General features: G+C 41.2%; 1 protein-coding gene across 8 annotated transcripts in view; it reads right to left on the bottom strand.

Moving 5' to 3' along the window:
• LOC116262678 (regulator of telomere elongation helicase 1 homolog) overlaps window positions 1-14,330 on the bottom strand; it is a 49,539-nt gene that overhangs the window by 1,601 nt on the left and 33,608 nt on the right. For 4 of the 8 annotated variants that reach the window (XM_031642176.2, XM_031642171.2, XM_031642162.2 and 1 more), the window contains 4 exons: window positions 10,220-10,293; window positions 9,547-10,131; window positions 8,779-8,924; window positions 1,337-1,419 (listed from right to left, as the gene is read on the bottom strand). In XM_031642176.2, coding sequence (XP_031498036.1) covers window positions 1,337-1,419; window positions 8,779-8,924; window positions 9,547-10,131; window positions 10,220-10,293 — 888 coding nt within the window. Of the gene's footprint in view, window positions 1-1,336; window positions 1,420-8,778; window positions 8,925-9,546; window positions 10,132-10,219; window positions 10,294-14,330 lie in introns of those variants that run through there. The other 4 variants (XM_031642188.2, XR_004174517.2, XR_004174516.2 and 1 more) reach the window with 4 other exon arrangements.

A 14,330-nucleotide genomic window follows, 5' to 3' on the forward strand; every position in this document is an offset into this window, starting at 1 on the left:
CTAAGTGTTTATAAACACATTTGAAGGTTCACATTTTGTTTCAAACACATTTTAACACGAATTTAAGAGGTCAGGTTTTTATCTCTTACCCAAGTGTATCTACCAAATACTCCACACACACACATATATATATAGATATATATATATAGATATATATATATATATATATGTGTGTGTGTGTGTGTGTATGTGTGTGTGTGTGTGTGTGTGGATTCCTCTGGCCACCCGAAAGAATTCAGGCCTCTCACACATGCAGCAAGATGCAACACAGTCCCTTTATATAATATATATATATATATGTGTGTGTGTATGTGTGTGTGTGTGTGTGTGTGGATTCCTCTGGCCACCCGAAAGAATTCAGGCCTCTCACACATGCAGCACGATGCAACACAGTCCCTTTATATAGTATATATATATATGTGTGTGTGTGTGTGTTTATTGTAGTTTCTTTGTATTATTTCCTTTGTATTTTTTATTTCATTTTTTGTATTTTTATTTCTCATTCTGGAAAAGAGCTGCAGCTCTTCCAGCTGTCGGTAGTTCCAAAGGTTTCTAACCATAGGAAAGTTTCCAAAACCTAGAACAGTTCCCAGAAGGTAGGGATGGTTCCCCTTCCCGTATCCAAACTTCTTTGAAACTGTTGTAGTGATTATTATTATCAGTGCAAATTGAATCACTTGGGCTCTTGTGAATATGTTTCTTGTGAGGTATTGGGATTGTGAAATATAAATGTATATTTATACCTTTATATGGTATCAGAGCTTGAAAAGCTTTCAGTCTAGCTGTTTTAAAGTGGCTAAGAGATGTGAAGAGTTGCACATATGATGTGACAAGGATCTATTTTTCTTTTTCTAATGCTGAACGAAACTGCATGCTGGTGGTGGAGGATTCATTGGTGCCATGCCATTGAAGGTAGGCCTATTCAATGAGCTGAGTCACTTGAGCTTGGCTTAAGCTCAAATCATTTAATAAAATAATCTAGTTCAAGTTAAGAAACAGAATTGTTTAAGTAAATGAGTCGAGCTCGAGCTATGCATGCTTGGCTTATTTGAACTCGATTAAGCTCAACTGCAAAATCACATACATTACCATTTCTTCTGCAGACTGCAGCCTAGTTCCATTTCCATGTCTATATGACAGGTATTCGGATGCCACGCTGCTCTTGAAAACAGTTTTGAAGGATGAAAGGGCTGTTGCGGTTGAAAGGCTATGTTCTACAGACTGTCTTCTAAGGCAATAAGCAACATTATGCAAAATGCCATCCATATATGCTTGCAAATGTTGAAGTTGGAGAGCAAAAGTACTTGAAAGGGGTACAAATTAACAAGTCATATACCTTCTTTCCCAATTGCTGCAAATCGAACCTTAAGGTGTTGCTCATACAAAGGGATATATGGTGCAGGGACATAATCCTTAAACCTAGAAGGAGACAAGAAAGAGAACAAAGTGAGATATTTATAATAAAATTATATTCAAGGTGCCCGACGTAGTTTTACATAGTGACTGATAAGCAAGACTTGAAGAAAATAGGACAAACAGAAGATGTGAACATCTGACCATGTACTTCTTGTATGCGCACTCTCTAGGAGACTAGGTTCAAAACTATTGGAAGAGTTCCTTACAGAAAATCAATCAGACCTATGAATTCTATTGTATTTGAAGGAATTTGAATAGGACTGATGAGAATGCGCCTGGAAATTTCTTACAGGTGTGCCCATTATAAATCCCTCAAACACTGAAATATCCCATATATGAGAAAGGCTTTGAAAAGTTCCACATCTAAAAAGATTGTAAATAGTGGTGCACATATATATCTGAGCCTAAAACCTTGCCTCCCGGCTCAAATCCTTCTATGTACTGACAAAAAACAAGCAATGAGCCGGGTTGAGATTCATTAAACCAAGTTCTCATGACAAATCTTATTCAGTTTGTGACAGACATTTTAAGACAGCATTTTAAGACATTTTAAAACTGATTACATAAGCATTAGATTTCGCAAGTACAAATGTTGAAGTTGGAGGCTGTAGAAACACGAACCACACAGAGAGAGAGTGGAGAACGAACACACAATCTACGTGGAAAACCTCAGAAAGAGGTGAAAAACCACGGGGAGGCTCTGACCTAGGGGCACACCGCAACCCTAGGAGAGAGAAAATTAGATTTCACTTAATTCAACACTAAACACAAGTGACAATATAAAGAGGGAGAGAGGAGAAGCCGCCTAGGGTACCGAGCCCGCCTCGGTACCCGCGCCCCATAGAACCGGGTCCAGGAATGGATCCGGTTCCCACAGCAACATATTCTAACACTCCCCCTCAAGCTTGGCATACATGTCAAACATGCCAAGCTTGCTAACATTCTTTTCGAATGAAGAAGTACAAAGCCCTTTAGTTAGGACGTCTGCAACTTGATCTTCAGACTTCATATATGGCAGAATCAGCTCCTTTGAGTCAATGCGTTCCCGGATAAAATGACGATCAATCTCCACATGTTTGGTCCTGTCATGTAGAACTGGATTATTGGCAAGATTAATCGCAGACTTGTTGTCACAGTACATCTTCATTTTATCTCCCAATTCCACACCAATATCAGTCAAAAGAATCTTCAGCCACAGCATCTCTGTAACCCCCATTGCAACAGCCCTGTACTCAGCCTCCGCACTAGACCTCGAACATACTTCTTGCCTCTTACTTCTCCAAACAACTAGGTTACCTCCAAGAAAGATACAATACCCTGTAGTAGACCTCCTTGTGTCAGTGCAACCTGCCCAATCTGCATCTGAGTAGCCCTCAATGGTAAGTTTGTCCTGTCGAGTATACAACAGTCCTTTTCCTGGGTCATTCTTTAGATATCCCAACACTCTTTCTGCACTCTTCCAGTGACAATCCGTGGGAGCATGCATAAATTGACTTAGCACATTTACCGCATACGTGATATCAGGGCGAGTTAGAGTAAGATAGATAAGCTTACCTACTAGCCTCTGATATCGCCCTTTTCCTTCCTCATCCAGAATAGTGCCCGTCTTGATACTTATCTTAGTTCCCGACTCTATAGGAGTAAGATAGGGCCTACAACCAAGTTTGCCTGTCTCCTTTAGTAAGTCAAGAGTGTACTTCCTTTGATTCATAACCAGCCCTGTCTCTGATCGAGCAATCTCTATCCCCAGAAAGTATCTCAGCTTACCCAGATCCTTGAGGTCGAATTCCTTAGATAATCTCTCCTTCATCTTTCTGTTTTCTTCTTCGTCACTGCCAGTGACAATCATATCATCAACGTAGACAAGGAGAAGACTCACCAGACCACCTCTCTGCTTTATGAATAGGGTATGATCTCCATTTCCTTGCTTGTACCCAGTAGACTTCATAACGATCCTTAGTCTCTCAAACCAAGCTCTAGGCGACTGCTTCAAGCCATACAAAGCTTTCTTGAGGTGACAACATTTTCCCTCTTGAACATATCCGGGAGGCATGCTCATATAGACTTCTTCCTCCAGATGGCCGTTCAAGAACGCATTTTTAACATCAAGCTGGTCCATGCGCCACTTCCTGTGCACAGCAAGAGCAAGAATAACCCTCACGGTCTTCAACTTTGCAACAGGGGCAAAGGTCTCAAGATAGTCGATTCCATACTTCTGACTGAACCCCTTTGCAACCAAACGAGCTTTATATCGATCTACAGTGCCATCAGGTTTGTACTTCACGTTGTAAACCCACTTAGAGCCAACTAGGTGTGTCCCCTTAGGAGTATCAACAACTTCCCATGTTTTGTTCTTAGCTAACGCACCCATCTCCTCTGTCATAGCATTTAACCACTTGGGATCATCCTTAGCATCATCCACCGACCTGGGAATAACAACTTTGGATAAGGTTGTGATAAAACATTTGTAATTTGTACTGAGCTTAGCATAAGAAACAAATCTCTGAATAGGGTGAGAAGTACATGACCTGGTGCCTTTGCGCACAGCAATGGGGAGCTCTTCATTCGATGGACTTGGGTCATCCGGGGAGATCACAGGATTGGGATTGGTTCTATCCTCATCACCAACATCTTCCACTGTAGCTTTCTCCTTTCTGACATAAACCTGGCCAAACAAGTGATCCCGGGCAACAATGGGCTGAGCATCCACCGTGACCCCTTCCATATGGCTGCCCTTCTCATTACTGACCGTGACCGTGTCAATCACACTGGGACTAACCTTGTAATCCAAAAACTCCATAAACTGAATTAGCTGATTAGAGGAATACTCTTCCCCTTTGTTCCCAAGACACTCCCCCTGAAGAGGATTCACCGAAAAATACGACTCATGTTCATGAAATGTGACATCCCTCGAAACATACACTTTGGAAGTAGTGGGATCCACACATTTATACCCCTTCTGAGTGGAAGAGTACCCCAGGAAAACTCCTTTAATAGACCGGGGATCAAGTTTTTTGAGAGTAGGGCTATGATTATGCACAAAACAACTGCACCCAAAGACACGAGGAGTAAGAGGCCACGGATTCTGAGTGGGCCACAGGGTAGAATAAGGAGACTGACCATCCAACACCCTAGTAGGCATACGGTTAATGAGATGTGCACTAGTGAGAAGTGCATCACCCCAATACCGCTTCGGGACATGACGTTGGAACATAATGGCCCGGGTAACATTCAATAGATGACGATTTTTACGTTCAGCTATACCATTTTGAGGAGGGGTATAACTACAAGAGGTTTCATGAACAATACCCTTGCCTTTCAAGAATTCATCAAGGGATTGGGAGACATATTCCCTTGCATTATCCGTACGGAAAGCTTGAACAGTAGTATGGAATTGAGTCTCAACAAAGGCAACAAAGTTTTTCACAACTGCTGGAACCTCACTACGTTCTCGCAACAAGTACACGAACGTACATCTAGAGTAATCATCAATAAGCGTCAAAAAATAGTGACAACCACCACACGTGGGTACTCCAGAAGGACCCCAAACATCGGAATGAACTAAGGCAAACGGATGAGTGGTTTTATTCAAAGAAATAGGGTACGAAGCCCTGACATGTTTAGCCAATTGACACACTTCACAAGCGAAGGAGTCAATTGAGACAGAAGCAAACAAATGAGGAAACAACTTCTTTATTAACTGGAAGGGTAGATGTCCAAGACGCTCGTGCCATCGCAGAACAGTAGATCTATCGTTCACACCAGACAAGTGACCACTCGTGGCAGAAATCAATGCTGAAGCAACTTGTACCGGCAGCCTGTAGAGCCCATCAGTAACCGAACCAATCCCAATCTTCTTCCCCGTCACCAAGTCCTGCAGGGAACAATGATCAGCAGAGAAAATCAGATTACAATTTAATTCTTTAGTAATACTGCTGACAGAGAGTAAGTTGACAGGAATATTGGGAACATGCAGGGCATTGTGAAGACGGTATTTGTTCAACAGGGACAAGCTCCCTTTCCCAGCCACAGAGATAGAAGACCCATCTGCCATAGACACGCGTTGCTTGCCAGAAGAAAGTTGATATTCTTGAAAGAGTTTAGAGTCCCCTGTCATGTGGTGAGTGGCTCCACTATCAACAATCCAATCACCAAGAGAAGGGTTACCTTGATCAGTCGAGGCAACGAGAGCTTGGGCTAGCTGAGCCCCTTCAGACGTGGAGGACTCCTCAGGGGTAGTAGATAGACGGCTGATGTACGCCTGTAGCTCCTTGAGTTGAGCAGGGGACAACTTGGACTTGGCACCACTAGAAGAATTGCTCTGACTGGAATCAGACACAGAAGGGCTACGCTTGCCAGAGGGAGGACGACCTCTGACCAGTCTCTTCTCGGGATGAAGATCCCAACAGAAATCCACCGAATGCCCCAACTTGTGGCAATGAGTGCAATGTCGGGCAGGACGCTGCCCAGTCCCTGAGGCACGGCTGACAAAGGCAGAAGGGCCATGACCGGTGTCAAGATGCATCACCTGGCGACGTTGTTCTTCAGACTCAACACGAGCATATACTTCCTCTATCCCCGGAATCTCATCACCATTAAGAATCTGGCTACGAATAGACTCAAATTCATCCCGCAGGCCTCCCAGAAACAGAAACGTACGGTCCATCCATTCCTTTTCCCAGTAGAGGGAATGATCTGAACCGCATGTCCACTCATCAGTCACATGATAATCTAACTCCTCCCACTTGGTCTTCAGGGCAGCATAGAAGGCAGCAACAGACAAATCACCCTGTGTCAGAGAGTAAATACTGCGTTTAATCTGATAGGTGCGCAAATGTCTCTTCTTGCGACCATACATCTTTGCAAGCACAGTCCACATATCAAAAGAGGTCGGCTTCCGCAGAATGAGGGGCTGAATATCGGATGACACGGAGCTGATAATCCACACCTTCACTTGGCTGTCCTCCAACGCCCACGTCGCCCATTGAGGATCAGATTTGATGGGCGCAGGTTTGTCGCCAGTGATGTAAGAGAGACGCCCACGGCTAGTAATCCCAATCTCGAGAGCGGCAGACCAAGATAGGTAATTGTCCTTGGTCAGACGGATGGAGGTGACCTGGAGCGGCACGTTCTCAGTCTTGGAGGCGCTGCCCGTGTCAAGAACGGCATCTTTTTGAGTCCCCATCGCTTCTGCCATCACAAACTAGCACACAGCAACAAGAGGCACAGCAGCGGGAATGAGGCAACGGCGTCGGGAAGGAGGCAACGGCGTCGGGAAGGAGGCAGCGGCGACGGCGGCTGGAATGAGGCAGAGGCAACGTAAAGCAGGCGACGGCGCAACACAGAGGCCACCCACGGTGGCAGAAACAAAGAACGGGACGAACGGAGGACCGCGGAGGCGTAACAGAGGGCGGCGGAACAGAGGACGGCGGCGGCGGAACAGAGGACGGCGGCGGCAGAGCAGGGCGACGTCACAAGGGCAGCAGCGACGCCGGAACAGAGGACGGCGGCGGCGGAACAAAGGACAGCGGCGGCAAAGCAGGGCGACGTCACACGGGCAGCAGCGGCGCCGGAACTTCAACGGCGTCGGGCGACGAAAAAACTTGACGATCCTTGGAAAAAACGCTTCTCCAACTCCGCTGGCTCTGATACCATGTAGAAACACGAACCACACAGAGAGAGAGTGGAGAACGAACACACAATCTACGTGGAAAACCTCAGAAAGAGGTGAAAAACCACGGGGAGGCTCTGACCTAGGGGCACACCGCAACCCTAGGAGAGAGAAAATTAGATTTCACTTAATTCAACACTAAACACAAGTGACAATATAAAGAGGGAGAGAGGAGAAGCCGCCTAGGGTACCGAGCCCGCCTCGGTACCCGCGCCCCATAGAACCGGGTCCAGGAATGGATCCGGTTCCCACAGCAACATATTCTAACAGAGGCAAACATTCCGCACTTCATTACATCCTTTCTTGTGAAGACTTCTCACATACACAGGAAACGAAGCAAAATCAATGCATGAATTAGTATTATTAATAAGTTCAGGCACAAAGACAAGATTTTTCTTAATATTGAGAGCACAAAAAGTATCAAGAGGTTTAACAGGTTTGGAATCAGAAAAAGATATGGGTACATTTACCATGTAGCGTAGGGTGTTTAACACCATCTCCAGTGACAACATTGTTTTTCCTCGTGTGATTAGCTTAGAATATTTACCTGCATCGTCAGTGACATGACCAGCCACACTGAAATCAATATACCATTCTCCTTGATGGTTTTACTTTTGATTAAATGAATTTATAGCACCAAGAATCACATCCAAGTCTCCCATGTTTTTTTTTCCCCCGATTGGCATGTTGGGTGAAAGTGGAATTCCCTGGTTTCCCTACTTGACAACTCTACGATGAGCTTGTCCTTGATATTCTCCTCTTCCTCTAGTCAACCCTATAAATAGCACATCTTTTACCAAGATGTACAACTTTGCCATATTATACGAGAAATTTCTCGCCGTATAATACCCGTACACGTTTTTTATGACAATGCATGAAACCCAACTCTTAAACCAGCAAGATTCTGCTGCAATTTATCCAATAAAAAACTGTTTCGCCTATTAAGACCAACTGATGAGCAATATTGTTCATGGTGATGCTCTATAATGTTTGATGAGCCTTTGTTAAGATTTTGAAAGTCCTTCAAAGTTCAAATACACAACTCGAGATCTTGAAATTTGAGAATAAGTGCTGACCAAGTTCTCATACAACTCCTTAGAAGGCTTTCAAAATCAGTTCAGAGAAACAAATTGGACTGCAGAACCGGAGGACAAACACAGCCCGAAAGAGGCTAAGTTTGTTTATTGCAGAAACAGGAACAACCATTCTTTGGCATCTCAAGGTCCACATCAGAGTGCCAAAGATGCATTGCTTGGGATACAAGACAACCACAGGTGCATGTCCTATATCCTGCATTTGCTTGACGAGGCATGTTGTGGAAAGGCAGAGTTCCTGTTTGCAATTCCAGAGTCATTCAAACATATTTTCAGTTGTATGTTCATCTGACACCCTAATGAGCATCTGTTGTGATAGATTGACATGAGATATGAAATATCAGGTTGTCCTCTGTTGCATTCATGATCCAGATTCTAGATTTTACATATGTGAGATGATTTAACAGAAAATCATGCCCTTTTCCAAAGAAGATGGACGGGAAAACAATTAACACAAGAACATCACCATCTTGATGTAGGATCTTTTACCAACTGAAGGTACTACCAGAAACAGATACAAAAAGCAAATGAATATGGAAGAAGGTAAAATACCAAACAACTTTTTTTTTATCAGCTAGCTACATTTGAATGCAATACCTTTTCAGAAGAAAAAGCCTTTCTGGTGCAGAGAATAACATGGCAACAGATTCTAGCACAGAGCTTGCTTTCATAGATTTTGACCGTAATGCCTTCAAAAATTCCACAAATTCCTTATATTCTGAACTTGATAATGTGTTCCTTACCTGAAAAGGAAAAGGGGGCACAACCACTGGTTGAAATCTTTCCAAATATCCTGCATAACTAAGTTCTTTTTACAAGACAAAAAAGCTGTGTATCAATGCCATGAATAGCATGGAATGAAGTGTGAGAAACCATTAAATCTTCAGACCTAAACTCAGAATTGAAAATCCTAGAAATCTTCATTATGAGAACTTGTGTTTGACAGCAGAAGATATTTCAAAAAACTAAAGGAAAAAATGGGGAGACAATTGATACAAGAGCAGATCAGGAAGTAATTTACAACCAATTGAGCACTTTAAAGCAGTAAGTAACAATTGATTAAGTAATGACGGCCAAATGGTTCGAGTTTTAGAAACGACACACTTCAAGACTAGCACGCACAGTAGACAAAATGGCAACAACCATTTCGAGTTTCATAATTAAGAATTGATCAATCATTATATTAAGTTTTCTGTTGCAGAAAATTGGAAGTAACAAAATGAATGTTTGTGGATGGTCTATATATATATATATATATAAACAGAGAGAGAGAGAACCTGTGGTGTGTGCATTTGTGTGTGTGTGTGTGCGTATTTGTGTGGTCTAAGGTATATGTACGTGTGTGTGTGTCTGGTATTTGTATACCTGCTTTAAAAAGTCAGATGCTTTTGTAGCTTTCTCATCACCATGAGTTGTAGATTTATGACTAGTGTTGGTTCGACTAACATTTTCTAAGTCCACTGTCATCTCTGTACTGGTGGAAGCATGCTGGCTGCTCTCTTCTCTACAACAATGACCACTTTCTTTCTCAGGCATTGACATTTTCTCAGACCTCCACGATCTTGTACCTACGTAGGTCTCCACATGAGATTCAGAAGCTTTAACTTTCGCAGATGTTATTGTTGGATCCCCAGATTTTGCCTTTTTTGAAAAATGAGATACAGTCACCTTATCCGGTGTCACTTGTTCACCCACAGAGTCTTCATTTGACAGGTCAACTGCTTCATAATTCTTCTGTCCAAATTTTTCCACCGTTTCATGAGCACATGAAATATCCAGTGTAAGTGGTCTTGTCAGGTGTCCATTCAATTTACGAACAGTAAGGATAGATTTATTTGCAGGCATAATTTGGGCACTGAGTTGACTTCCAGTGACTCTTTTAGCAGCAAGAAGAGAAGACAATGGCTGTTTGTTGGAGCCATGTACCATAGTTCTGGAAGGTTTCTCGACCTGTTATAAAGATTCAAAATAATAATACCAAGAAAACCTAACAGAACATTGTCAATAAATTAATAATGTGCAGTTATTTGAATATTACCAAAGGTACAATAGCTTTTGAAGACAATATCATATTTGAATGCTGCTCCATTTTTGCGTCAATGCAGCAAGTCCCTGCAAAATCATGTTGAACATATTGAAACTGAAGAAATGTATAAGAGAAAACATTCCTCAAGAATCCTAAATATACCATGAGCCCCCGCTAGAAAAATAGAGCACGGTCATCACCACACAGGTGGATAAAGATGGTTTATGATTGATTAAATTAGCAAGCAATTGGATTAACAGATTCTATATTTTAGACTAAAACCAAAAAACTTATGCTTTGCATATTTAAACTTAAATTTCTCCTTAAGCAAATGATAACACATAATTAATTAGCATGCTGTGATAATTGACATAAAATTTCTTCCCTTGTTGACTTTCATAAATAACCAAGTTTTGGTATTACCAAACAAGGTCAAACCACTAATTTCAGTGGAAATCAAATTCACAAGGTGCTTTAAAATGTACTTCCCAATAATTGTACTGATTTAGTATCATTCAATTGTTGTCCGATGTTTTAGTTTGATTTATCTGAATAAGTGCAGTAGAGAACATACTTAAATCAGACTTCCTACAAGAAATATAGTTACTGTTTCAAATGAAATGCTTCTGTTCTGAAGTGGATTTGCACATATATTGCCACATGATAATGGACATCTGGATAGCCAAGAAAATATGCTAGATAGCCTAGATCAGTCATTTCGAATTATTTTTAACTTGATCAATTCAATTTTTCATCATTGCCAGTGATAATCATTCCATAAACACAAAGCAATAATACAATCACACTTGCAGAGGTGTGTTTGCCAAACATACAGTATCAAAATAAACAACGAAATCTAAACCACCTGTCAAACATGAACCTCGTTAAATCTAACAGACCAAGCCTTTGGGGTTTGTTTTAAGTTTTAAGATCATATAATGCCTTTTGGAAGAGAAGAACCTTCCTTGCAGGAATAAAGAAACCAGGAGGAGCATCCACACACCTCATCTATAGCGCACAGGTGCAGAGTGTGGGTCCAAAAGATTTTTGAAAAAACTTGGGTGCGGGTCCACAAGATTGTGTGTGTGTGTGTGTGTGTGTGTAACTATGTATATATATATATATGGGTCCACAATAGTTTTCCTTTTGCCAGAAAAAAAGGCAGGTGCAGTCAGCAGCACCTGATTCGGATGGCCAAGTTATAGAGTGCTATGCTGGAGCTGAGTCTGCACACTTGGCATGTTCATGTAACATAGCACCTCATTTAAGTCACCATTCCAGAAAGTATTTCTGACACCCATCTGATAAATGGGTCATTATTTAACAAAGGCTACAAACAATTGTTTTCCTAACAAAGGTAATTCTAGCAAAAGGAGCAAATATATCTTAATAATCTACAACATATTCTCATTAGCAACTTTTACCAGGCATTCTAAACTTTAATCCTTGTAGAGAACCTCCACTCTTAATCTTGACTATGTATACCCGTCTACATTATGCTAAAATAGCAGGAAAGCAGAAGATTGAAAAAACAGAACTAAAAGTACATAAAAAGAATACAAAAATTACAGAAAAAATACATACAAGGAAAAGGTATACAGAACCTATATAGAAGTTATATAAATAAATATATGAATCATATAATATCAAGAAATAAGCATATCCATATGCATATGAACTGTGATATATGACAGGATATACATAAATATAAGCACATAAAAGCACTTAGACATAATCTAACAGGGAAATACCCTTAAACAACATAACCATTAATGAAAGGCACGACTAGTAAAATAATGACTACAACCAGATTGTTGTTGCATGAAAAAAATAGGTGTGGCATCAATAGGCTTAAGCATGATCATGTTGGAGTAATGGAAGAGGTAGTAGAACCATGCAATGAAGTCAAAGATGAACAAAGAGAATTTATGAAGTTTGGAGTTATTTAAAAATAAGAGGAACATTGTGAATGACCTCCGTTCCTTCAAATTGGAAGTGAATGATACGGACTCATCCGATCAAAGGGACAAATGTAATCAAGGAAAAATTTAAAAATAATAAAGCAAATTGAATCGGGTTTGCCTAGACCCGATCCATACACCCAAACATAATGGGCGGTGGCATACTTGTAAATACTTGTTGTTTTTTGTATTTACTTGTAACATAAATTAGGTTATATCAATGACAAGGTGGAAGGGCCACGGTTGCTGCCCTCTTTTCTTTTCTCTCTCTCTATTGCACGTGCAGTCACCTCTTCCTCTTCTCCTCTTGCATCTACAAAAGATTGCATCCAGTGGTTTGGCATTATATCTCAAAATCTTACATGGTATCAGAGCAAGGTTATTGCCACTGAGATTGTCCGGTAAGAAGTTTCATTTTCTGGCCTAATTTCTGTTTTTTGCCCTAATTTCTGCCCTAATTTCTGTTTTTCTGCTCTAACCCTAAAATCTTTGACCTAACCCTAAAATCCTTGATTTTTGCCCTTGAACTTGACGTCTGCCCTAATCTAAAATTCCTTGTTTTTCTGGTTGCTATCGTCTACCCTAGTACCTACTGTAAGTCTTCATCCTTATACATTTAGCCTCAAAATCAACCATGGACCATCACAATCGCAATTCTTCCATATTGTCGTCCAGTTTTCTCTTTCAACTCATCTCCCAAAAGCTGAATCACACCAATTATTTGACTTGGAAATGTCAAATAGCCCCTTTCATCAAGAGTCACCGTCTCTACGAGCATCTCAATGGCACCACACCTACGCCACCCGAATGGATCATGCGAGAGGTGAAGAATACTGCAGGGCAAATTCAAGAAACCATTGCTGAAATTAATCCTGAATACGAAACGTGGATGGCACATGATCAATCCCTTGTAGCATATATCACCTCCACATTATTAGAAGAAGTTATGGCGAACGTTGATGATGATCTTTCAGCACTGGAGTTGTGGAATGTACTCGTTACCACGTATTCTCAAGTATCAGAAGCAAGATTTCTACAACTCAAGAGGCAATTTCAAGATATCAAGTGAGGAACACGTTCAGTTTTGGAATACATACATGAAATAAAAAATGTCAGTGACCAGCTTGTAATCATCGGGCACCCAGTCAGTGACAAGGACAAGGTACAGCAGGCTTTGAGTGGTTTGGGGTCAGATTTTGATGTTTTCTGCACTGCTTTAGAGGTATTACCTGTTCTTGAAGACCTCAAAGCAAAATTGATTCAACATGAAGCAAGTCGACAAGAATTATTTCCTTATGGCAGTCACAATGTGTTAGTCATCGAGACCCATGCTTTGCAAGGAAGCCATCCTAGGGTTTGGAACTCACAGGCAAGCATGGGGAGAGGTATTCTTCCAACGCCAAATACAAATGCTTAGGCAAATGTACCAAGAAGAATACCTACTTGCTTTTATTGCAATAAGAAATGTCATGTGAAGTCAGAATGTTGGCATAACCCTCAAAACAAGGGAAAACAAGTCAAACATGACAATAAGGCAGCACGGTCAACTGTATGTCTGTATTGAACACGATTGCATCATCAAACATTCCTACTGATGTGCAACAGATTTTAATATGACAACCTTGTCTAAGGTCAATCTTAAGCAAAATGAAGAAGTAATGGTATGTGGATTCTGGTGCTGCAGTCCATGTGACCGGTGACGCAGGTAAGCTTTCTAGTGCTCTCCCTTATTTAGATAAAGGTTCAGTTGTCACAGGAGATGGTTCCCATCACAAAATATCACATATTGGAAATGCAGACATATCCATGACTCACTCCTCCATACCTTTAAAGAATGTTCTTGTTATTCCAAACGTCAAGAAAAATATCATTTCTGTGTCAAAGCTTATTGATGATACCCATTCCTCTGTTGAGTTTACTCATTCTTCTGTTTATGTCAAGGATGCTCGAACCAAGAAGACATTCGTTGAGGGTGTTCGCAAAGGAGACATGTACGTCATTGAAGAAGCTCCAAAGGTGTCCAAGTCTTGTATTTCAAATTCATCTTTTCCCATAGTGAAGTCAATATAGCAGAGTATGATAAGTCATCCATTTGGCATGGTCGTTTAGCACATTATAGTCGGTCTTTCATTCAAAGTCTTGTTGCAGACGGACTATTACAA

Source organism: Nymphaea colorata, chromosome 1, assembly GCF_008831285.2.
Source record: "Nymphaea colorata isolate Beijing-Zhang1983 chromosome 1, ASM883128v2, whole genome shotgun sequence".
Classification (NCBI taxonomy): domain Eukaryota; kingdom Viridiplantae; phylum Streptophyta; class Magnoliopsida; order Nymphaeales; family Nymphaeaceae; genus Nymphaea; species Nymphaea colorata.